Consider the following 24,637-nt stretch of genomic DNA (forward strand, 5'->3'; position numbering starts at 1 on the left):
TTGTTTGGCAATTAGCTTGCAATAGGACCGACTAATCTTACCCGTCTCTTCCCTCATTTTTCCCTTCATTATTTCTGGTCCTCAAGGCTTCAGGGATTTTCATGTTCCTCAGAGAATTAGCAGTAAATTGCACCAGGATTTCAAAAATAACAAATAAGCAAGATAAAAGGAGTAAATTCGCTGAATTATTCTGGATCTACATAGAATAAATTTCAGTGTATAATCATGCACAGAGTAAACAGATAATGGGGTAACAAGTAAGAATATCTCCTTTCTGAAAACATTAAAAGAAATAAAATAGTGATTATGACATCTCTAACTCCGACACTTTGATTGCAACTCAAAAGTCACCGTAAATGAGCACACCATCTATGCCTGCAAATAAGCAAGATAATATGAGCAAAAACGCAAGAGAATATAGTAAATATGAAACTCAAGCAGCACCGTCTTTGGAATAATATCATCTACCTTATTAGCGATGTTGTTGGAGAGCCAGTCCAGTCCCTCGTACAACCCTTCTCCAGAAGTGGCACATGTGCTCTGGATGTACCTAATAGAAGAGAGTAATCACCAACATTCAAGTGAATATGAGGAAGATAAGATATCAACAGAAGAGACAAGAGATAAGACTGTTTATTTGATGTACCAGTGGCGTTGACGAAGGGAATGAAGACCAAGTTTATCAGTGATCTCAGCGGCATTCATTGCATTCGGAAGATCTTGCTTGTTTGCAAACACAAGCAGCACAGCATCCCTTAGTTCATCCTGCCCATGCCCCAACACAAAATATCATTCAAGTATAAAAGGCTATACATATATACCAAACGAAAAAGAAAATGTCTGCTACTTAATAGCTGAAAATGGGTGATACCCAGATTGGTATTCGTAACATTACATAAAACTCTCTTACCTCATTCAACATCCTGTGCAACTCATCCCTGGCCTCAACAACACGGTCTCGGTCATTGCTGTCTACCACAAAGATGAGACCTTGTGTATTTTGGAAGTAATGTCTCCACAAAGGACGGATCTGAAATAGCCCCAGAAAAGACAAAAAGTATATTAGATGAGACCTTGTGTGTTTTGGAAAAGGTTTTATGACTAGGCAACTAGAATGGATTTAGCTTGTACATGTGCATCTACCATTATCATCACCATCAAAATTTTCTTTAAATATTAGCATGGGTAGAATTAAAATTAAAAAAAAAAAACACTGAAAGATGAGGTGGCTTAATTAGATTATAGTAAATATTAAGCACATATGTTAAAATCTCTAATCAGCACTAGACCGTCCTCCATAACCATGCATCTCAACAACATATTTATATAACCATGTACTCAAGTAACTGAGTACACGTGTATATATTGTTCTTTATGACTACATCCTCTATTTTTTTGAGACAAAATAACCAGAGATCATGCCATGCCTACTTGCTTATTTCTGTTAACTTTCACCAACTGCCCTACTTAAAAAATCTTAGGAAAGACATTAATGTAAATACAAGAAAATTTTTCCATGCACATGTACCCAAGCAATTATGAATAAATCTAGACCTAGGGCTGGCAATCTTGATCCTAACCCATTTAACCCACCCAACCCACCACCTTGGAACCCCATCCATACCCACCCAATCTATTGGTGGGTCAATAAATCTAGAGCATCATACCATGCTTTTTTTTTTTTTTTTTTTTTACTTCTATTAACTTTCATACACTTTGCTCCACTTACAAAATCCTAGGGAAGCTATTAATGTAAACATAACAACTTGTCATAAACATGAACCTATGCGATTATGAACAATCCTAAAGCCAATCAACATCAGCCTATACTACTGAACATACTAAGATGTAATCATTGATTAGGGGGCCAATTGATAATAGTAGAAGTTACTAAACTGAAAAGTTTATTGCTTTATCTTTAGTGAATAAGATTTTAAGGAGGTTGGGGGCTCCTTAATGGCTAAAGCTAAAGTTGGGTAAGTTACTATATCCTTGAATATTTTATTATTTAATTATTTTATCTTCTAAAAGAAAAAGCAATAAGTCATTCAGCTCAACAACTCCAGTTGTTATAAAATGCCCCAAAAGCTTTTGGCTTGCAATTTTGGTGAATAAAATCTTTATGATTAGAACACCTGTGACTTTGTATAATAGTTAAGCAAGTTGTCTTAAAATGTCAGCCACACATGGATAGTGTTTCCTATTATAGCAAAAGAGACACTGAATGACGAGGTGGCTTAATTAGATATAGCTTATGTTTATGTTAAGTGCAGATGTTAAAATATCTAATCCGCACTGGACCGTCCATAAGCATGCATTTTAAAAACATAACAAAAGAGACTCATGCATCACATTGGTGTTATAAGATACCCATATATAGGGGAGTGTTCATATTCAGTTTCTTGATAAAAAGGAAACTGAATTGGTTGTAGATGAGTCTAAATAGTCCCATGCTGATTTTTTTTTTGTTTTTTTAATTAAAAAAAACTACAAAAATTTGAGAGGTTCAGGAAGCAAATGGAGGAGGAGAACAAGGGCATCATACCATTCCCATTTGTTAACTTCTTTTAACTTCCATTCAGTGGCCCACTTGCAAAATCTTTTAAATGAGCACAATTTTCCAGCACATGCATCCATGCAATTATAAATAAGTCTAAAAGCAATCAATTTATATTATTGAACACATTGAGATTTAATCATTGATTAAGGCTTTTGGCCTACAAATTCTTTGTGATTAGTATGTTTACGATTTTGCATAACAGTCAAACGAATTGCAAGAAGCCTGAAACAAACAGTTCCATAAATTCTAAACGAAATGGCAAATAAAAAAAGTAAAAACATTTTCTTTATAAGGCTTGGATGATGATGATGAAAAACATTAATAACAACAATGCATTCTATCCTAAATGATCATGGGTTCTTATGCGTGTATTGCAACCATAAGGAATCTAAAACTTCCCAATTTATGGTCTCCAAGTATTTCAATACAATATTTCAGGATAAGCTCTCAATTAGGAGATTAAGACCTTCCAACACAATATTTCAATACATACCTTGTCCTGACCACCTACATCCCAAACAGTAAAGCTAATGTTCTTATATTCCACAGTCTCCACGTTAAATCCTGATAAACATAGCTTGTTAGTTCCAATTAAGAGTGAACAGAATACAAGCCAGACACAAATTATAAGTTCCAGTGATTTGTGCAAACACTTATGTCCCATATCAACCATGCATGGAAAAAAAAAAACAGAAGACCACATGGGGTAGAAATGAAGGCATTCTTCAACTAGAAGGTAGTACTCTGGTCTTTTCATTAGTCTTTAGTAGGTTGTTTCTCAATTGTTGTTGCCTAGTTTTGGTATCTATTTTTGCTGATGGTTTTTTCCTTCAACTAAATCTATCATTTATTGCCAAAAGAACTAGAAGGTAGTTATTTTCACATAAAACAAAATCTTATTAAAATGAGGCAATGGCAATATCTCTCCTAATCTTAATGTGCCATTTGCCACATTTAAATTTAAATGTAAATATATTTATATGCCACTAATCCTCATAATGAAGGGTAATGAAAGCCCCCACAGCAAAACTTAAATTAACCAATCAAATAAGACAATAGATTGAACAGACCATCAAGAGCACAACTGGCAAAGTAAGAAAACAACTAGCCCAAGTAATAAGGATATGCAAGAACAGTATAACTTCTTTTGTACATTAAATAGGCATCCAAGCGGATTATCCCATAAGACATCCTAAACACATCCACCTTCAATTGTATTCATATATCATAGGGTTAAAATCATACCAATGGTTGGAATGGTAGTGACAATCTCTCCTAGCTTGAGTTTGTACAAAATGGTGGTCTTACCCGCAGCATCAAGACCCACCATAAGAATACGCATCTCTTTCTTGGCAAACAGTCGACTGAAAAGCTTAGTGAAAGACAGCCCCATCTTTGTGACTGATGGCTCTACAAATTGCAGAACAAAAATTCATTCAAAATGCAAATAGCCCATAGGGAATGACATATTAACAAATACTATAAGAAGTTCGTAATTTGTTCGAAAGAAAAGTGGTTAGTTAGTTTATTATTTATAACACGGAGTTCACTACAATAATAGGAAAAGAAGTACACGGAAAGCATGCATGAATACCTGAAACAGTTCCCCACAGTTAAATACCCAACTTAACAGGGGGATCTCAAGTATTATACCTAGAAGTTAAAAACAAAACTTATAGAAAGCCACAACAAAAAATTTAAACCATGTAAATTGCCTGAAAAGAAAGCATAGTGTAGCTCAAGAATGTATAAAGGTTTATATAGGAAGAAGAATCACTAAAAAATGTAACCGGTTAACTAAATAGTAAGGGTCTTGATGTATAAAACAAACTTAAAATGAGAGAAGAATTTCACAAGGAAGCAAAAAAGATGGCTAAGCTTTTCATCCCCACATGTTTAGATAAATTCAAACATATTCCTGCTTACCATACTATTCTATCTTTTAAAATAACATTAAAAAAAAGAAAAATCATTGTCCTTAAAATGGCAAAGCATATCATTCGATCAAATTTATACAACAACCTCACTCAAATCCAAAGGGAAAAATCACGCCAACATCTGAATAACCCGTAAGTCAAATATATTCACATAATGACATAAACTAGCAGTCTTCGTTTCGACAAAGCAACAAAATCTAAAAACACATCAAAATATATCCACAACCAAGTGCATAATAAAATATTACCTATTAGAATCAGAGTGTCTGGAAAAGAAAACAGAAGAAAAAAACATTGCAACCATCAAAGTTAGAACAAAAAGACAACAGTATGGAATCTCAGGTCCACGATAAAAAAAAAAAACAATAAACTAGCACTTATCATGATGAAAAGAAACAAATCGACAAAATCCGGCATGAAATTCAATTTTAAGAACCGGAAAATTATGAAATGGTATGAATTATTCGAGCAACCAATGCACCAATGCGTGCATCAAAATAAAAATCGGCTAGATCATGCAACAATATCAATTAAAAAAATTGCAGAGAATAAGAAACAAACCAAATCAAGCCAAATTGAACCCCAATTTCGCAAATCAATCGAGAAAACGAAATCCTAAGTCCTTGAAGGAAGTGAACCAAATTGGTCTCGGATGAAACAAGTTAAACTGAAACCAACAAAAGAGATCAGATGAGAGAAGTCCTGAAAGCACCAGATCAGAGCGAAAAGAAACAAAGAAATCACGAAAGCAAGCTCTTACATGAGAGAGAGGAAGAATGCAGTTGAGGGCGATCCGAGCGAGCAGATCTCAAGGAGCTGTCCTCCACGATGAGGTTCCACCGAAATAAAGGGAGTATTTATAGGGATGTAGGAAATGGCTGGTTAAGTTAGTTAAGATGCTAAAATTCACAAGGGATCTGATTCCATATGATCATCTTTATGTGAGACAATCCTTTCCTATCACCAGATTAGAATAAGATGTTACATAGACCACACAAATATTATATAAGAGGAGATCTGCGCGTATGTTAGTGTCTCACGGTTACACAAAAGCCAGCAAATTTGAATTTTATCGTTAAGAGTGGATAGACCAAAACCAAAATCTACGTCATCTTTCGGCCAAAGGAAAAGAGAAATGCCCACCGCACATTTAATTTAATTAATTTAATTCCAAATTTTCATTTAACAAAACAGTATGAAGTGCCACGTGTCAAAGAATTAATCTTATAAGGGCAAGAAATATTTCCATAGTTGGCAACATCTCTGAAAAGGGACCTTGCTTTTATGAATTTATTGAAATACCATTTGCACGGTGTTTGACTCAACGTTCAACTCTATTCCACTGTGTTTCCTGAGGTTGCGTTTGGATTACACTGAATCAGAAAGTGACTGTTGTTTTTTTTTTTTTTTTTAAATAGGAATGAGTGAAAGAGTATAAAATTTTACATCTATAAATTGATGTAGTTTTTACATCGATTATCGATGTAAAACTTTAGAGATGATGAGGTTTTACATTTATTATTAACGTAAAACTATACTCCATCTAAACGCATACAAAATTGAACCAGAGTATAATTTTACGTTAATAATAATTACACCCTCTTTCCAAATGCATACAGAATCGAACCAATGTAAAATTTATATCGATTCTTGATTTACATCACATTCAAATGCAGCCTGACGAAAACGCAGTAAAAATGTAAGATATACCCATATACCACACCGACTAGCCTCAGATCAGATGATATGGTCCACGAATGAAGATTTGTCTTTGCAACAAGTATGAACAACACATGGTTTAGTGAATTAGTGATTTAGTGGGTGGGCCCTTTGTCTTGGGACTTTGAAGCAAGGTGAGCCCAATCCAAACAAGATTGTTGGTCCAGGTTCAATCCAGCTAAAAGGTATGAGGCATGGGCCCATAGGAAATGTGGCCCATAAGACTACCTTTTCCATTCCTTTCCATTCCATAGGAAATGTGGACAATCTTCTCATGCAGTAATGAGCTCGATGCAAGTCGAGTGGACTGGGTCAGGTTTTACCTCAATCCAGGCCTAATCTTAAATTTTGGGTCTAAAGTCCAAGCCCGACTTGAGCCTGAGGTCAAGTTCGAACTATTCAACCTGATCCTAGCTCGCATTAAAATTTGATGCATTCAGGTTGGACCAGGGTCAAGATTGGGTTTGGACTGGTCAATCATTTCATACTAAAAACGGATATAAATGTATATCTATATGCATGTATGTATGATTTATTAGAAAAATATGCCTATATGCATGCATGTATGTTAATACGTATCTATATATATACATACATACATGTATATAATCAGGCAGGGTACGGGCTACCTAATGGCTAGACCCAAGCCTAGACCAGAAAATTAAAAAGCCTGAAATTTTGGGTTGAGGCCCATCCCAAGGACCAAAAGTTTAAATGCATCCCGTGTAAAATTACGGGCTGGATTGGTTTGGGCTCAGGTTGGGCCCACCCAAATGAACCCTGCATGTAATGGTGCATGGTATCTAGCAGCTATTTTATATCAAACCCCACCCTTGTTGTTCATTGATGACTAAGGAAGCAAACGGATTGAATAATATTCAATCGGTTTTGATAGGATTCGATTTGAATTCGAATTTTATCGGTAAGTTGGATCTTCAGATCTGATATAATCTAACTTGTTTTCTTTAAAAACTAATAAATTATTAAAAGAAAATAAAATATACTAATTTAAATAAAATAAAAACAAAAAATACAAGTTTTTTTTAATTATTTTCATCATATATATACATGCTTTTTATAAAATATAAATAATATAACAAATTTATAAAAATATATTTATAAATAAATAAATAACATATATATATATATATGTATATTTATAAATATATAGTAAATATCAAACCATATCTTTTATCGGATAGGGGTGATCTGAATATGATCCAAACATGAGTTATTCAAATTCAACCAAATAGGATCAGATATTGGTAGAGGTGTAAAATGGGTCGTGCCACCCTCCCTAAGGATAACTTGGGGGGGGGGGGGGGGTCGACCTAGCACAACCCATAGCCCATGCCCGTGCAGGCCCATGCCGAGCTATGCCATGCCACTTACTGGACCAGGCCAAATCTATTTAATTAAAAAAAATTGAAAAGAAAAACTTAAAATGTTAATTTTATATGAATTTTGATGTACACAATTGCTTATATACAATAATTAAATAAATTAGTATAATAAAATTGAAAATAATTATTTATTTTATTAATATATTATATACTATATTATTATATAATTATAATTTATATATTATTATATATATAAATAATATATATGGGCCGTGTTGAGCCATGCCAGGCTGGGCCACAGGTTGGGCCGTGCCAGCACATGGGCCACGGGCAGTTTTGCCTTATCAGCCCAGCCCGTGAACCTAAAATCCTAGACCCAGTACAGACCACACGGTCGTGTCGGGTTGTGCCAGGCCATGGGCGGCACAACCCAATTTACACCTCTAGATATCGCATTGGATCGGATATGATCTGATCCATTTGCACCCCTATTGATGATTGTTTTATCGCCAATGATCGTGGGTCGTTGCAGACAACCAGGTGGGACCAGCCGTTGAAACTTGAACCCCCACTCCATTTTATCATCCCATTCAACCACACACAAGTCCTTCTCATACAGGTTTTTTTTAGCTGCCTCATGCCTGTTAATGCCATTGGTTAGTGCTTTTCTAATTCTTAAAGCTTATCTTTTTTCTTTGGGTAAATTGCAGAAACCTTTTCTAAAGTTTGTGATTGTTGCTGAACCTCCCCTCAAGTTTGATAATTGTGATCACTTCCCTTAACTATCTAATATAATTACAATTTGCAATTAGATTCCTTTTGTTAGAATACTCTAAGAGGCATAAAACTGTCCAAAATATCTATGTATCTATTTTTGACCAAAATGTTTATTTTCCAAATTTTTATTCCATATGAATTGCTAGCACAAACACTTCCTATCTCTTTTCTGAAATTGATTTATTTTCCAAATCTGCCCTTCGTATCAATCACTCAAGCCTTGTTCACTTTTCGGTAAGTTACTTACTCGGGTAAATACAATTTCCTAGGTAAGTTTTTCTCGGGAAACACTTACCTGGGTAAATGCATTTACCCAGGTTCTTTTATTTCTCAAGTAAATAAGGCAATGACCATTTTATTCATAAAAATCCATTATTAAAAGGGGCATTTTTGTCTCATTCAAGTGCTAGCAACTTTCCTCCTAGGTGGGAAAGTTATTTACCCACCTAGGAGATGGGTATCACTTTCCTGGGTAAGTGATACCCAGGAAAATAAAATTTCCCTGGTCCCCACATTAATCTAAAAAATGAACATGGGATTCTTGGTCAATGGGAAGTTGGGAACCAAAATCCCATTGACCAACTTTCCCCCCTCTCAAAATCCAAAAAACGAAGCCCCTCAAAGATAAAGCTACAACTTTAAATTCACTTTTCTTTGTTATTTATAAAGTTTGTTTTGTTTTTTATGTAGAAACCAGCCTCAATAATAACTGTATGAGTAGGGCATTTTGGACATTTTTGTGCCTCTTGTTAGAGGATTTTAAAAGAAGAGATCTACTTGCAACTGTCATAAAGTTTAAGGAAGGTGGTTGCAATTAAGAAACTTTACGGGAGGTTTCAACAATAGTCAAGAACTTTAGGGGAGGTTTCAGCAATTTACCCTTTTTTATTTTTTGGAAAACCTTAAAAGCTTAATAACATTATGGCTGCGTTTGTTTGCGATGTAAGTGCTAGACCGGTGTAATATTACACTTTGGTATGATTTTTGTGGCTATTTGGATGGAGTGTAAAAGATTAACAAAAATCGGTGTAAAACTCCATCTTGAATGACTTTTACATCAAAAAATCAATGTAAAAGTGCTCCTACTTGTAATAACGTCTCTCTCTCTCTCTTCTATAAAACCTTCAAAAATGAAACTAAAACTCTCCTCTAATAAAACCCTTGGGCTGCATTTGTTTTAGGTGTAAATTCAGTTTTACACTGATGGGAAATGTGAACCAGTTTAGTTGTCAATGGAAATTGGGACCGTTAGATTTTGAAAATTTACACTGACTAAGTTTGGTTGTCAAGGTATAAATTCGGTGAGATGGGAGCTACATTGCATTCAACGAGAGCGTCGACACAGAATAGGGAGTGTTGAGAGCGTCGCCACGCCGTCGCCGGTTTTGCTCGAATATAGGCCTGAGTTTGGTGCTGCGACAAGGGATCATGCTATTAGGAGAAGTTTCATGTGGTCACTGCTACAGTCGATTCTACTTGCTTAGCAGATGGAACAGAAGTGATGGTTTCAGGGAGGCAAAGATCAAAGTGAAGAAAGAGGAAGGATTGTCATTCTGCATTCATCTCGAAAGAGAAGATGATCTACAGTATCTTCGGGTGATTTCAACGATTCTAATAAATAGAACAAAGGAGGAGGGAAGCAGAGGAAGAAGAAGAAGAAGAAAAAGGAGGAGGAAGAGAAGAGAGAGAAAGAGAGAGAGAGAGAGATCCGGATGTGGAAGATCGAATTGGGTTTTGCCGTTGCCACCCTAGGTTCAGGTCCACCACTGCAACAAGTTGTAGCATTTGGTTTCAGGCCAACTTCATTCGTGTGTAGAAGTCGGGAGGGAGAGAGCTAGGGAGGCGAGAGAGGGCTTTGTCGTTGGGGACGAAGAGGGTTTCTATTATTGGGAAGGTTGAAGGGTCAATGATGGAGAGGACTCCCACCCAATTGCCAAAATCGCCGGTGCCAATTAGAGCTTCACCAATGCCAAAATCTCATGTTGGATGTTTGACGGAGAAGCATCGGTGCCAGCGAGAGAAAAATGATGGTTAAAACAGAGAGGAAGAAAGAGACGTTAGGGTGAGAAGAGTATGATAGAAGTCGATGAGTTTTAGTTTTACATCCTTAATTTCGATGTATATTTTACATCGATTATTGGTGTAAAGAAAATTCAAAAATGAATTTTACACCGATTTATGGTATAAAATTATACTCTTTCCAAACATGTGTACAATCAAACTGGAGTGTAAAGTTTACCCCGGTTCGATTTTCCACCTCGAACAAACGTGGCCTCACAAGCGAAATTGAAACTCAACAAGGCTTACAACATCTTTTGCTGAATTTTGATTCCTTCCTCATAGGTTACTGATTAATGATGTATGATTAGGTTACTTGATGGGCACCACAATCAATGTATTTTACATTAAGAACTAAGTTGTCTTAAGAGGAGTTCCATTTCTTTAGTTCACTTCTGTTGCCTGAATTGAGTGCTTATGAAATATGAACTATTTTCTAAGGATTTTATGGCTTGCATTTTTATTTCTTGGTTGGTATCCTGATCCATCATTAAAATTTGTCTTTATTGCTTGGTGAGTGAATGTTAGTTTACATGACTTATCATCTGGATGGGTAGGTTGAAATATTTAATGGTTCATGTTTAACCATTGTATTATGGGATATTTTAGTTGACTTTGAATTATATGTTAATGTTTTTTAAATTAGAACCGGACTAGTCCGTAATGTTGAACTTGGATGAGACTTGAAAATAACCTCAAAGTTCATTTTCTTTAAATTGGGATATACAAGTGGTGTTTTCATTTTGGTTTCAATCTGATTTTCCTTTATGGGCAGTTTTATCTTTCGCCTGTCCAGAACTTAATTTTAGTTTTGAATGATTTTGGCATGCAACATACAACTTAAAAGAATTTAATGAAAGAATCCTTTATCAAATCTAGATTCTCAATATAAAATCCAATTCCGATCCTTAAATGAGATTTTAGATTTGATTCTTAAAATTCTTTTTCAAATATGAATTCTTAGTGGGATATTTAGGTTTCTTTTCCAAATAAAGTTTCAAATCCTGAAATTGTCCCTTAAGGACTTGGATGTGCTTCTTTGCATCATTCAAAATTTCAGGTTCCATCACATTACTGAATTGAAATATGGAAGTAAATAAAGCTTGTTTTATTATTTTTACAAGGTTCCTTCCTTTAGATGGAATCAAGTGATGGTTGAAGGTAAATAGGCTTGGAATTGTAAATTGAAAGTAAAGGGTTTTATGTTGAAGAGAATTGCTTAGATATGCATCCCTATTCAACCTCAATGACGGATTATCAATGGCATGGTGATGTCTATTTTGGATTTGTATCAGTTCAGTTTTGGGATTCACATATCGACTCATTTTGAGTCTGGATCTTGCTTTTTCTTTGCATTACACGTCTCCTTTTCATATTCACATGGTTAGGCCTCTCACTATAGTCATTGATTTTATTATTTTTTGAATATACTATTCCCTACTTCAACTTCAGAATTCATGCACTTAGGCTCATCTGCCTAGATTTTAGCGCTTGCATTTTAATTCATTACTCTCAGTTTTAATAGGTAGTTTAATTCGGGCTTGGTTCCAGAATGAGTTGCAGTTTTTTTCCTTATCCATATCAAATTTGAAATTTAAATTCAAAAGTGGGTTTTAATTAGATCAAACTAATCATTGTTACCTATCTTTCTTCACATTTATTTAATTACATCATCAAAGTAATCAATGTTCTAATTACTTTTTTTTTTTTTTTTTTTTTCTTTCTTGGTTAAAGATGCAATGAGCGACTCTTATGCATAGTTGAAGATAATGGACAATTCTTTTATATTTAGAATTTCTCTATTTTCTTGAAAGTCATGTAGACTTTAATATGTATTGAGGGAAATTTGACATTTATAATACATTTTAAACATTGGATGTACTTTTTTGTAGAACAATGCATGCCTTCAAATTATACATGGCATGTATTGAATTATTACAATAATATGATCATTTGTTAGAGGGTTATTATATAATTTTCAATAGGTATTGCTTTAAGGTGGCAGTGCCAAATGTCATTATTTTACTATTTTATTTGGAATATAGCCACAATTTTTCTATAGAATGAACCAATTAGCTATGGTTTCTCAAGAAATTGTGGGCATAGATTGCATCTTTTAGCTACGGTTTGTCAAAAAACCGTAGCTATAGGTTAGAGTATTTAACTATGGTTTTTGCAAAAAAAAAACTGCATTTGTAGGTTAGTACATTTAGCTACGGTTTTGTAATAAACGGTAACTATAAATAGAAGAATTATAATTATGGTTTTATAAAAATCCGTGGTTATAGATTTGGATATATAGCTACGGATAATTTAAAAACTGTAGCTATATGCATCTTTTATTTATGGTTTAGCCACGGTTTTGTATTTACACCCCAAACAAACAAACACAACCTATATGAATTTCATGTTGTTTACCAAAAAAAATTCCATGTTCGGACTTGACAGTGTCACCACTTGCCCATCAAAAATAAGCTGTCATCACTGAACCATAGACGATTTTGAATGCACACCACCCTTCTCTCAAATTTGTTTGAAAGATATTGCTCAGAAATATAAAAAAAGCTGTTTATCTCTCTCTCGAAGACATTCTTTTCTTAGGCATGAGTGCATGACATGAGATCGAGCCCAAGGTCTCTGGTGGCGTTCAACACTGATGTGTACATACACTAGTCTGATAACTAAATAAAAAAAAAATTTGTTAATTAAACTGGTCGGTTGTGATCCTCCAAACATATAAATATATAATTGTTTTGTGGCTGCAGACAATGGCAACCTGTGTGGCTGTCCCCAGACCCAAGCTGGAGCCTTGGGATTTTCTCCATTCATGCAGTAACAATTGAATAAACAAATGAACGGTTGCACCAAAGCAAAGCTCAGCCTCTAATCAGCCTAAAACAAATAACAAATAAGGATCAGGGAATTTGTGTTTATACCTACAGCATTACCTTCATTGATACAAGGGCATGTCATTTGTCCCCTTTTAAGGAACCCTACTCACCTTTTTCATTTGGCGAAATCCAACCAGTATCAAAAAGACCAAGCAAGCAAGCCATACTGCCATAGTCTAAAGAGCTCAACTGAAAGTTCACTTCTCTTGCTTTCAAGTTGGAAAAGATACAATGTACGTTTTCAACCGAATATCAGAGGAACTACATTTGAATTTGTTATATAACCCCATGGGGAGGCTTCTGTTGCCTTCTCGGTGAAATAAAAGAGGAAGCAAACCGAGCCATCATATTAACCCCTTCAGGGATGCTTCTGTTCTGTTGCTAATATCGACGTGTATTCTACCTTGAGAAAAAAAAAAGTTTCATGATCATCACTGGTTATAATTCAAAATGACATTTTAACACTTAAACAAAAGTCGGGCTGCAAACAAATTCTCTTTTCTCTTCCCAAGCTTGCACTTGCAACACAAAAAATGAGCAAAACTGAATAAACTTGAGAGTCCAAGCAGCTTGACCTTCGAATAAGATTGCACCTAACCATCTGCTATGAGCCTATGAATGTCAACCTTGCTTTACAGACAATCTCTCTGATAAAACGAAGCTAATTAGTCAGAATTTTGGTACAACAATAAAAGACTTAATTTCACATGGTCAAAAACATGAATCTCTTCCACCATTATACTAAGATCATCCCTTACAGTCCCTAACTCCCTGCCTCCTGTAACTTGAATTCTGTTCTGGGATGACTTTGAAGGATGCCCATCAACATGAATTATCTTGTTTTTCAAAACGGAAACAACTGCAACATCCAGAAAAAAACCATTTTCTGACATGGAAGTTGTTTTTGTTTTGAAAAACAAAACCATTCATGTTGACATGACACCCCCTACATTTTCTCTTATAACCAGAAAGTTGTCAACATGAATTATCTTGTTTTTTCTGACATGGAAGTTTTTGTTTTCAAAGACAAAACCATTCATGTTGACATAACACCCCCAACATTTTCTCTTATAACCAGAAAGTTGTTTCACCCTACCCCCCAGAAAACCACATTGAATTCCATTTCATTCCAGGTTGATTTCAAACTTCACACATTTTCTCTTATAACCAGAAAGTTGCCAACATGAATTTCTTGTTTTTTCTGACATGGAAGTTTTTGTTTTCAAAAACAAAACCATTCATGTTGACATAACACCCCCAACATTTTCTCTTATAACCAGAAAGTTGTTTCACCCTACCCCCCAGAAAACCACATTGAATTCCATTTCATTCCAGGTTGATTTCAAACTTCACAAAGAATTTTCTGGATCATCCCAAGGAACAGAATAAATCAAGTGCCTTTTCCTTAGCCAAAAGGACAAGGGACCAAATGGCAATTTTTTTTCCAGTTCTCTTACGCAAGATTATTAAATGGCAGGCCCCAACCACCCATGCACCACACGTATCTTAACATAGCTTAAGGGTAGCCTTCGCTTATCCCTAATCATCAGACTCTAATCTAACCATCTTAAAATGAAATTAGCAAGGATATGGACATACTTATCAGTTCATATGTAACAATCATGGAAGTCCCATAGAGAGACATGTTTAAGAACCGGGGCCAAAACCCTCTGTAGAAGCCTCTCCACCCATCTTCCTGAAGAAGCGTTTTTGTGGTCTTGATAACAGATGGTCTTCCAATGCCATAATCATCCAGGACCTATGTTTTAACAGATATTAGAATTATTGAAAGCTTGAAAACCAAAGCAGCATTACTAAAGTTGAAAAAGAACAAAAAAGCATATACAGAAGAAATTGTTAATGGAATATACAGGTATGAAGAAAAATAAAAACAACACAAAATTTACAAAATGAGAAGGTTATGAAGAAAATGTCATCCAGGTGGAAAAATTTTTAAAAGACAATTATACTGCAGATGGAATTCACCTGAAGCCGTGTCTTGATAGTGTCTATAGGAGTAGTAATAATTGATGAACAAGCACCAGCCAGAGTCCCCGCTGTAGCCTGAACCACCACCATCTCCAAATGAGATGGTTTTCTCTCCATTTCGTTTCTATACCCCAAACTCCTAAAATCATGAACAAGAAAGAAACCCTAACAGTTAACAAAAGAAGTAGGGAACCACATGATAAAAGCTTTGGTTTAAATGACAATTGAGGTGTACCTCCAGATGACATGCTGTGCAGCACCATATGCACCCCACCACAGTGCAGATGCTGGGGATTGGTATACTGCAGTTAGAGCAAAGCCTCTATACATACCACGAATCCCCTCTGACCTGATAACTTTATGAACTACATCTATCGGTCCATTACAAACTGCAGTCCCTGGAAGGCCTTGTACCATTAGCCTTTGGCAAATCTGAGAAATTGTTAGCCATACAATTAGAGTGAGGAATAGAGACCTAGCAAATAAATATCTTAAAATGGTTCTAAATGCAGAAAAAAAAAGTCATGACTGCATTGATGACAATTTTGGTATTTCCACTTATTAGATATTCTCTGGTGCTCTTGGTCTTGGAAAGCCTTTCATGTTCTTAAAACTTCAGAACCTGAAACGTTTAGAAGAGCTAATGGGGAAGAAATTGTAGACTTACCACATCCAAAGGAACATAGTATATACAAGAGACTAGATTTGACACTAGGCCTGCCATTCCATTTGCAATACCAACACGTGTCGCCTCAGGCATATCCAAATCTTCAGTATACTTTAGCATCATATCTTTTGAAACTTCCAATGAAGTCAAAGCCAAGACCCTCCCTGGCAACGACCCAATGGCAGAAGTACCAAAACCTCTGAAAATACCAGGGACACCATCATTCTTCAATATATGCCTGAATACAGATATTCCATGCATTTGAGCTAGTCCTGGGCTAGCTACTTGCATTCTAGTCTTTACAACTGCTGTTGGATGTAGCAAAGCTGATTGTGCAGTAAAGAGGATAGCTCCAATGACATGGAACCTTGTCTTGTCCAACCTTGAGTTCAGACCCATGACAAAAATAAAAGTACATTAGAATCAAAGTATCAATGTAAAAGATGGTTATAATTTATTTTAAGCACATCAGAAAGCATACTTAACATCAGACAGTTCATGGAAGATTTTGGATATAAAGACCATCTAATACAACTTTTGAAAAGAAAATAATTTCAAAGCTCAGAACAGCATTAATGTTGTTAAACACTTAAACCACAACAAATTACCATTCAGATCAAATCTTAACCTTTGCGATTCGGTAGACACAACTGAGTAGCATTTTACAAAAAGCCCCACTAAGTTGCACCAAGTCACGTGACTTATATGCCAAGTTGGAATTGACATGGAACCATGAATTACAAATTTAATTTTTTTTTTCTTCTGTTTCTAAACACTATTTAAGGGATACTCTAGTGCCCCCAATATTCTATTTCCCCAACAAGGTGAGATCAATTACAAGAAATCCAAAAACCCTCTAGGAAAATCCTTATATCTCCTTCAATTCTTAATGGTTTCAAGTGCCTGCTAGTTTTACTTTGAAGAGGGACTACATAGATGCGAGATGTAGGAAATTTGAAGCTTGAGGTTCTCCATTTTTGTAAGTTTTTAGTCTAAAATTTACTTTTTTCCCCATTTTGTTCATCTTCTTCTAATGTTTCTTCCATATGTGGGTAGATCCAAGGTTCAATGTATTTATACTCCTAACAAACATGTTTGTGCGTATTGGGTGAGTCAAAAACTTCTTTTTTATTTTTTTTTAGCTTCATATTTTTACATGGTGCTTATAATATTATTATTTAACATCTAAAAATTCAAATGACACCCAAAATCAAAAAGAAAAACAGGGATAAAAAGAAGTAAACAGAGAAAACACACAAATTTACGTGGTTCAGCTTATAGCCTACATCCACGGATGGGTGAAAGAGGTGCAGAAATCCACTATGAAATCAGCAATGGAGAAAAATACAGAACCGTGCACTCACAACCTCACTCACAGAAAACCCTAAACCCCTAAATAAACCCAAGGTCTTTCAACTTCTCTCATAAGACAAAGACTTAGTTATACAAGAGAGAAACCCGCATAATACATAATTCTCCATATTTAGGTCAGATCCATAAGCTGAATATGACCCTAAACCCCTAAATACACCCGAAGTCTCTCAACTTCTCTCATAAGACAAAGACTTTGTTATACAAGAGAGAAACCCCCCAAAATACATAATTCTCTGTATTTAGGTCAGACCCATAAGCTGAATATGGATCGGATCAATACCACCTTTTTACCTTCGGGATTTTTCTCAACTTAATTCGAAGTGGGTTCATGAAGCGGGTCACAACAAAGAATTCAAGGCGCAACCATAACAAGATGAAACATCACCTTGAAAGAACTAATAAGAATGTGGCACAATGTTTTTTGGTCCCCGAAGATTTGTAGAAGTTGTGAGCACCCTTGGATGAAATGAAGATGTAAGAAACCCAAGAAGATGAAAGGTATCATGTATGGATACTCAGGAAATTTTCCCTATGAGAGATGGAATAGGGGATCAAGCAAAAAAAGCATTACAAAAAGAAACTGAGCAATGCAAAGAGATCTGTGCCGGTTCAAAAGATAATAAGTGGACGCAAGTAGAGAGTTATTTATCAAACCCACACTTTAAATATGATCCCAATTTCAAGGATGACATTGAGGATCTAAGGTAAAAAAAAGGCTGTTGGAGTATTTTTAAGAGGGCAGTGTCATCATAAAGGAAGAAGGGGAAATTTGATGAGCAGATGGACTTGTTCAATTGAGAAGGCGTATTTGAAAGGGATACAAATATGATAACATAGGAAAAGTACATTATTAATTTTTAAGTCATAATTTATCTCTTTAATATAATCTATCATATTAAGTTGATTTATTTTATTAATAAACATTTACAATGCATTACAGACCTTCCACGGGATGACTATAGGAATTTGCTCCAGACTTGAAGAAATATGCAATAAAGATACTGAACCTCACATGTAGCTCTTTTGGATGTGATGTGTAGCTCGAAGCTGGGGTACATTTAAGCAAGCGTTTAGTTTAATTTTTATTAGAAAAATTCCAACTGCTTAAATGAGGACATAATAATTGGTAGATATTTCTACTTGACATTACATACACTAAAAGAAGAAGTAAAATAGGTTGAAGCAAAAGAAGTTAAATACTCATCTATGCAAAATACAACTTACAAATCAAACCATGACATGAGAAAAGAATGGATAAGACATCTGATCTGATGTGTTCAAGTTATATGGAGTAGGAGTTATCATTCCTACCTGGTCTGGAAGGTCCAGCCTGTCTGGTCATGCAAATTTCTGGGCCTTGGCCTCACATCAATACAACAACCATTTTAAAGTTCTAGTCCATGTTTTTTTCACTGCAAGTTTTGGTCTAATTGTTTTCCTCTATTCGCAATGTACTCATCTCTCTCTATATGTATAAGTTTGTAGGCAAAAGCCTGGGTGCCCAGTGCAGGCCCATATAGCATTGGGCCTGAGCCTATATCAAGCTCAGGTGCAAGACCAGCCGGGCCTAGGCATACGGTAAGCCCCTTCTATTAGGTGATAAGCGTGGCCAGAGACCCAGGGACTGGCCCGGCCCATGAAAGTCTGATGGTTCAAAGAGAAGGAAAATTTAGCCTTTCCAACAGATTCATAATGGCTTGGTGTAAATGAGTGCTTTTCCAAGAGACTGGTGCAGTCATGAGAAGAAATCTTAAGAAACGACTAGGCATGTGAAGTTGCATAACATGTAAATAAATTGTTAAAAAAATAACTTTTTTCTTTACTACTTTAATTGTGTAGTTTCTAAAAGTTCAAAAAGCTTATTATAGGCCATAAGAATATGCCATATACAAGAGGGCAAGAAAAAGGAAAAGAAAGAACAATGACCAAGAAGAAGAAGACTTACCTCTTCAAGATAATAATGAGGATGATTTTTAGTGAATAGGAAGAATTGGTTGAGTTTTGATACAATTTTACATTTTGATTTGCATGTATGCACTTATATTTAAGAATGGGCATTGGGCATTGAGTAGTATAACAAACTCATGATTAGTCTTTTTTGGATCATGAGTTGTTTTATAGAAGTTTAGGTTGGTTTTAGACATTGAGAAATCTACAGAACTCAACACTAGTTGTTCTTTTTTTGGCTCATGAGTTATTCTTTGTAAAGCTTAGGCTGAGTTTTTGGATTGGGCAATATAGAAAAATCATAACTAGTCTTTTAAAGGAGTTATTAGCTATGATCTTTGTCTCTATAATTTACATTTTGATATATGAAAAGAATTAAAATGACTTAAGTTGGCAATTAAATTCATTTTCTTGAGTCAGTATGGAATATCGACAAATAGAGCAGAAATGCTCATAACTCTGTTCTTACTTAACGGTTGTCCACATAACTTGTTCTATAATTGATTATTTAATTTTTTATGATTTTTTCATAACTATTAACAATTCTTTCATAGTTTTATATTGAACATTACAATTTGAATCCTGATCCAATTTAAGTACCACCTTCTAGTGTTTTCTAATTTGTTTCTATTTTGGCAACATTAATAGCATCTTAGCAACACATATTACAGCACTCATTTTGTGCCATTGCTTAATTATCCTAACCTCCAAATCAAATGCTAAAAACCTTCTATATGCTGCCTACATCACTTAATCTCAGTCAAGATAACTTATGGAATGATATAGAGCTTAGATGGAGCACATTATATGAAGAGTTGCAACTTGCAAGTGTTACATCCACGAAGTTAGCCTACATGGGGCTACAAAATCGACCCTGATGCTTTGAGCTACCCTACTTACAATGTAATTACTTGTACTGAAACGATTTATTGAATACAGTATTCAAAAACATAATTTAAATATCTTACAAAGTCGTGCTCACTCTTTAGACAGGAAGAAGAGCACCAGAGAGCAGAGTTTATGGGATTTCAAATTTATTCTCCTACTTTCTATATTGCAATGATATTACTATGGCTCAAAACCATACATTTTTCTCTTTTGTCTTCAGGTAGAATAAGAATTAAGAAATAGGGGAAAACACTGTACATTCACATGTATTTCCCCACGAGCAAACAAGCATTGAGATATACACGAGAAAGAAGAGTACACATCAGAGGATGAAAAATGATGCAGAAAAATATGGAGAAGCAGATTTCCCAAACAAAAGAAAAGAAAACTACTTGAACAATAAAAGTAAACAGCTCGATCAAGAGACCTCTGCGTCCCTGATTTAGCAAGACCATCTAACCTACGTAGACCCAGGTGCCAAGATTTCTCTGATCTGATTTAGGTAGAGGACTAGCTATCAAAGGGCTACTGTGATACTATCTATCTACCCTATGACTCCACCCTATGTTTCATTCAGAAGCATAAATGAATACTCCAAATGCTTATTAGTTCGATTAAATAGGTATAAGCGCCATAAAGGATACCGCTTTAAAACCTTCACTCGAGTACCCACTTACCTTCTCAATGCACCATATATTTAGTATAAAGTTGTTATCACTTCAACACAGTAACAGAAGAAGACATCATAAACAGCAGAACCTTAAAAGCGTATGGCCCTATTATGCCAAGGGGTATCAGCTAATGTGAAGTCTGCAAAATGCATTCCGCTGAAAACACCACACTTGAGACTACAGCCATATAATACTTTCTCAGTTCGCTCATGTGTTTGTGAATAGTGATTATTAAGGTTTACGTGGTTTTGGAACGAAAATTATAGTCTATGAAGTCGTTAATGTTTGCTAATAACATATGATATGATGCGCAGTGCAGAGTTTATAATGTCAACATTTAGTTTACGTATCGATAGCTGTAACTAAAATACGAATCATAAGACAATCATAAGCCAGTGCCAGGTTACTCCAACCTTATAATTGGAAACAGAGAGAAAAGAAAATAAATGAAATCTCAGTGAGAAGAAAGGTAGAAGGGAAAAAAGAGAGAAAACCAACCTGTCCCAATTGATGTCGGTTTCAGAGAGAGCCAATTCGGCAGGTGCAGCCTCGGCCTCCATAGCCATCGTCGACTTTCCACCAGTTGGCCGCGTTCTCACCGGTCAGTGTCCGGAAATGTTTCTCTAGTTCCAGGAACTCTGTAGAGTTTCTATTTGTTTATGGTTAGGTCATAGATAGAACGATGGAACTCTCCCCGTTTTGGCGGGGGGGAGAGTCGAGAATGTTCCGGAGAGAGAGAGAGAGAGGGCAGGAGGGGAGCTGAGTTGGATTGGGAAAAGAGGCAACGACAACGAGGAGATCTTTCAAGGCAAATACAGACAGAGCATGACACGCGTAAATTTCTTGCAAAGCACATGTCACCTGAACGATAGGCACGTGATCATTTGACGTACTAAATTAACGGAGCGGTAGGAAGTGCAGCCGAATTCATCAATCTCGAATAGTCGGATTCAAATTAGGACTTTTTTCGTTAAATAGTAATTAAGCACGTTTATTGTACGTGATAATTATTTTTTATATTGTATTTGAATTTTAGATATATTATAATTATGATAAAATTTGAAAATTAAAAAGAGTAATAATATGATGAAAATTTCGGATCAATACCCTCGGTCTCTAAACTTTAAAATGCGATAATTTAGTATTCGAATTTTCAAAATGTGACAACCCAGTATTGTTAGCCAGTCCATTAATCAGCTGTTAAGTAACATTTGAAAAGTCAAAAATACCTTAAGAATACCATTTAATTCTCTTTATCAACCATCCAAACATTGACAATAAAATGAACAGTCTCAAATTTTAGATTCTTCTAAACAATCACCAATTTTTTTTAATAGAAGGATCTAGAATTTGGGACTACTGATTTTATTTGTCAATATTTGAATGGTTGATAAAGAGAATTATATGGCCTTTGAAGGGCATTTTTAACTTTTCAAATGTCACTTAACGGCTAATTAACGAACTGGTTAACGGTAGGTACTGAATTGTCACATTTTGAAAGTTCAGGTTTCGGATTATTGCATTTTAAATTTTGGGGACCAAATTGTCACACAAGTCAAAATACAGGCACTGATCAGAAATTTTCCTTAAAAATAAACTTAAATACTTGTAATAAATTGACTTAAATATACCCTCGGTTTTTCAAAAGGACTTAAACAAAACTTGTTACTCTTTTGTCCTTTCAAATTTTCAAAAAGAACCAAACAAAAAACAAACTCATGTGTTCAATATTCTATTTTTCCTATTAAACCAAAAGAGTAAAAACTAGCTATTTCTCCCAAGAGACCAAACTTGACAAAGGATACTTAAACATGATAATATAGGATTCAGTTAAGATTAACTGTTTTTTGAGTTTTCGTTCCATAAACCACACTTCAATCCATTTGACTGGACTAGATTGAAAATGTAGCTTTCATCAAATTAAATATCAACTACTCACCAGCTTGTTACATATGTAGTCCACTCTTCCCCGACTCAAGCCTTTTGTAAATAGGTCAGCCCACAGATTTTCTGTATTAACATGTGTAGTGTCTAGCTCTCCATTCAACACCTTCTCCCTCACAAAGTGACAGTCAACCTCAATGTGCTTGGTTCTTTCATGAAACACTGGATTAGAGGAGATATGAACTGCAGCCTGATTATCACAATAGAGCTTCATTGGAGTGTTAATGTTGTACCCTACTTCCTGTAAAAGGTTCCTTAGCCACACTAATTCACAAGCGGTGTGCGCCATAGCCCTATATTCTGCTTCTGCACTGCTTCTTGCCACAACCGTCTGCTTTTTACTTTTCCATGTCACCAGGTTACCTCCCAGAAACGTGCAATAGCCTGTAGTAGACCGCCTATCAGACATAGAACTGGCCCAGTCACCTCACTGAACCTACCAAACCACGCTCGAGGAGACTGTTTAAGCCCATATATAGCCTTCCTTAGTCTGCACACTTTACCATCCTCCCCCTGAGCAACAAACCCTGGAGGTTGCTCCATGTAGACCTCCTCGAGTAAGTTACCATGTAGAAAAGCATTCTTGATATCAAGCTGATATAGTGGCCACTCATACATGGCTGCAAGTGAGATCACAACACAAACTGAGCCTATCTTAGTAACTGGTGAGAATGTCTCTGTGTAGTCAATACCATAGGTTTGGGAGTATCGTTTAGCAACCAACCACGCTTTCAGGCGTTCAACACTACCATCGGGCAGATACTTAACCGTATAAACCCATTTACAACCAACAACTTGCTTCCCAGGAGGAAGAGCAGTGAGGTCCCAAGTATGATTATGATGAAGGGCTGAGAGTTCTTCCATGGCTTGGCACCACCCTGGAGAGGCAAGGGCTTCCTGGACATCTTTAGGGACAACAACTGATGATAACAGGGTGACAAACTGGCGATGGGAAGCGGAAAGGTGAGTAAGAGAAACATAATTAGAAATGGGATGAAGGGTGCAAATACGTTTACCTTTCCGCAAAGCAATGGGTAGATCAAGCTCAGATGCTAAGTGCGAGTCTGGTGCCGGATCCGTCGATGGAGATGTAGCCGGAGGAGTAGTAGCTGGTGTGCGTGGGTGATGTGTATACACATGACGGATAGGTGGCCGTTCAACAGGTGGTGGCACCAGAGGCAAGGGTTTGGTCACGACTGGAACAAAGGAAGGAGGGTCGACAACGGAAAGTGGAAGAGGAGGAGGTGATGAGGAGGAAGAAGAATCACCGGACCCCAAAAAGAACGGAGTAAACTCAAAGAAGCTGACATCAGCACACACAAAGGACCATCGAGAACCAGGATGGTAACACCTATACCCTTTATGGGTCCGAGAGCAGCCAAGGAAGATGCACTTGAGAGAACGGACATCGAACTTGTCATTCCCGGGACCCAGATTATGAACGAAGCAGACACACCAAAAAACTCTCGGCTTAAGAGGAAACAGAGACAAAGTGGGAAACAAGACCCAAAACGGAGAATGACCATCAAGGATGAACGTGGGCATCCGATTAATCAGAAAGCAAGACGTAAGCACGGCATCACTCCAAAAAGGTTTGGGAACATGCATGTGAAGCATAAGGGATCTTGTTGTTTCAAGGAGATGGCAATTCTTTCTCTCAGCCACCCCGTTTTGTTGTGGGGCGTAGGTACACGAGGTCTGATGTATAATGCCGTGTTGGTCCAGGTATTCCTAAAATGATGAGGATAAATATTCGCGGCCATTATCAAAACGGAAAACTTTGATGTGGGTACCAAATTGGTTACGAATCTTAGCATAAAATTTTTGAAAAATGGTAAACAATTCACTTCTTTCTTTCATTAAATAGAGCCA

The 24,637-nt window shown here is 36.0% G+C and overlaps 2 protein-coding genes across 4 annotated transcripts; both read right to left on the reverse strand.

Moving 5' to 3' along the window:
• Positions 1 to 176: 176 nt before the first annotated feature.
• On the reverse strand, positions 177 to 5,398 carry LOC104611227 (ADP-ribosylation factor). Of its 2 annotated transcripts, XM_010278200.3 has the most exons (8): positions 5,258 to 5,395; positions 5,059 to 5,164; positions 3,806 to 3,970; positions 3,054 to 3,124; positions 911 to 1,030; positions 647 to 765; positions 469 to 550; positions 177 to 375 (listed from the first exon to the last, which is right to left on the reverse strand). In XM_010278200.3, the coding sequence occupies exons 3-8, from the start codon at positions 3,951 to 3,953 to the stop codon at positions 370 to 372; spliced, it is 546 nt and encodes a 181-aa protein (XP_010276502.1). In that variant the 5' UTR covers positions 3,954 to 3,970; positions 5,059 to 5,164; positions 5,258 to 5,395; the 3' UTR covers positions 177 to 369. The 2 variants fall into 2 exon arrangements, with proteins under 2 accessions (XP_010276502.1, XP_010276503.1); XM_010278201.2 differs by lacking the exon at positions 5,059 to 5,164 and having other exon boundaries at positions 5,258 to 5,398.
• An 8,064-nt stretch (positions 5,399 to 13,462) lies between these two features.
• On the reverse strand, positions 13,463 to 21,631 carry LOC104611226 (uncharacterized). 2 transcript variants are annotated; one of them, XM_010278199.2, is made up of 6 exons: positions 21,320 to 21,631; positions 15,942 to 16,323; positions 15,510 to 15,706; positions 15,272 to 15,413; positions 14,885 to 15,044; positions 13,463 to 13,932 (listed from the first exon to the last, which is right to left on the reverse strand). In XM_010278199.2, exons 1-6 carry the CDS (start codon positions 21,385 to 21,387, stop codon positions 13,907 to 13,909), a joined length of 975 nt encoding a protein of 324 aa, XP_010276501.1. In that variant the 5' UTR covers positions 21,388 to 21,631; the 3' UTR covers positions 13,463 to 13,906. The 2 variants fall into 2 exon arrangements, with proteins under 2 accessions (XP_010276501.1, XP_088760677.1); XM_088904551.1 differs by having other exon boundaries at positions 13,463 to 13,688; positions 21,320 to 21,590.
• Between the last annotated feature and the right edge of the window lie 3,006 nt (positions 21,632 to 24,637).

Source organism: Nelumbo nucifera, chromosome 4 (genome assembly GCF_055504915.1).
Source record: "Nelumbo nucifera cultivar China Antique chromosome 4, China Antique-T2T, whole genome shotgun sequence".
In the NCBI taxonomy this organism is placed as follows: Eukaryota; Viridiplantae; Streptophyta; class Magnoliopsida; order Proteales; family Nelumbonaceae; genus Nelumbo; species Nelumbo nucifera.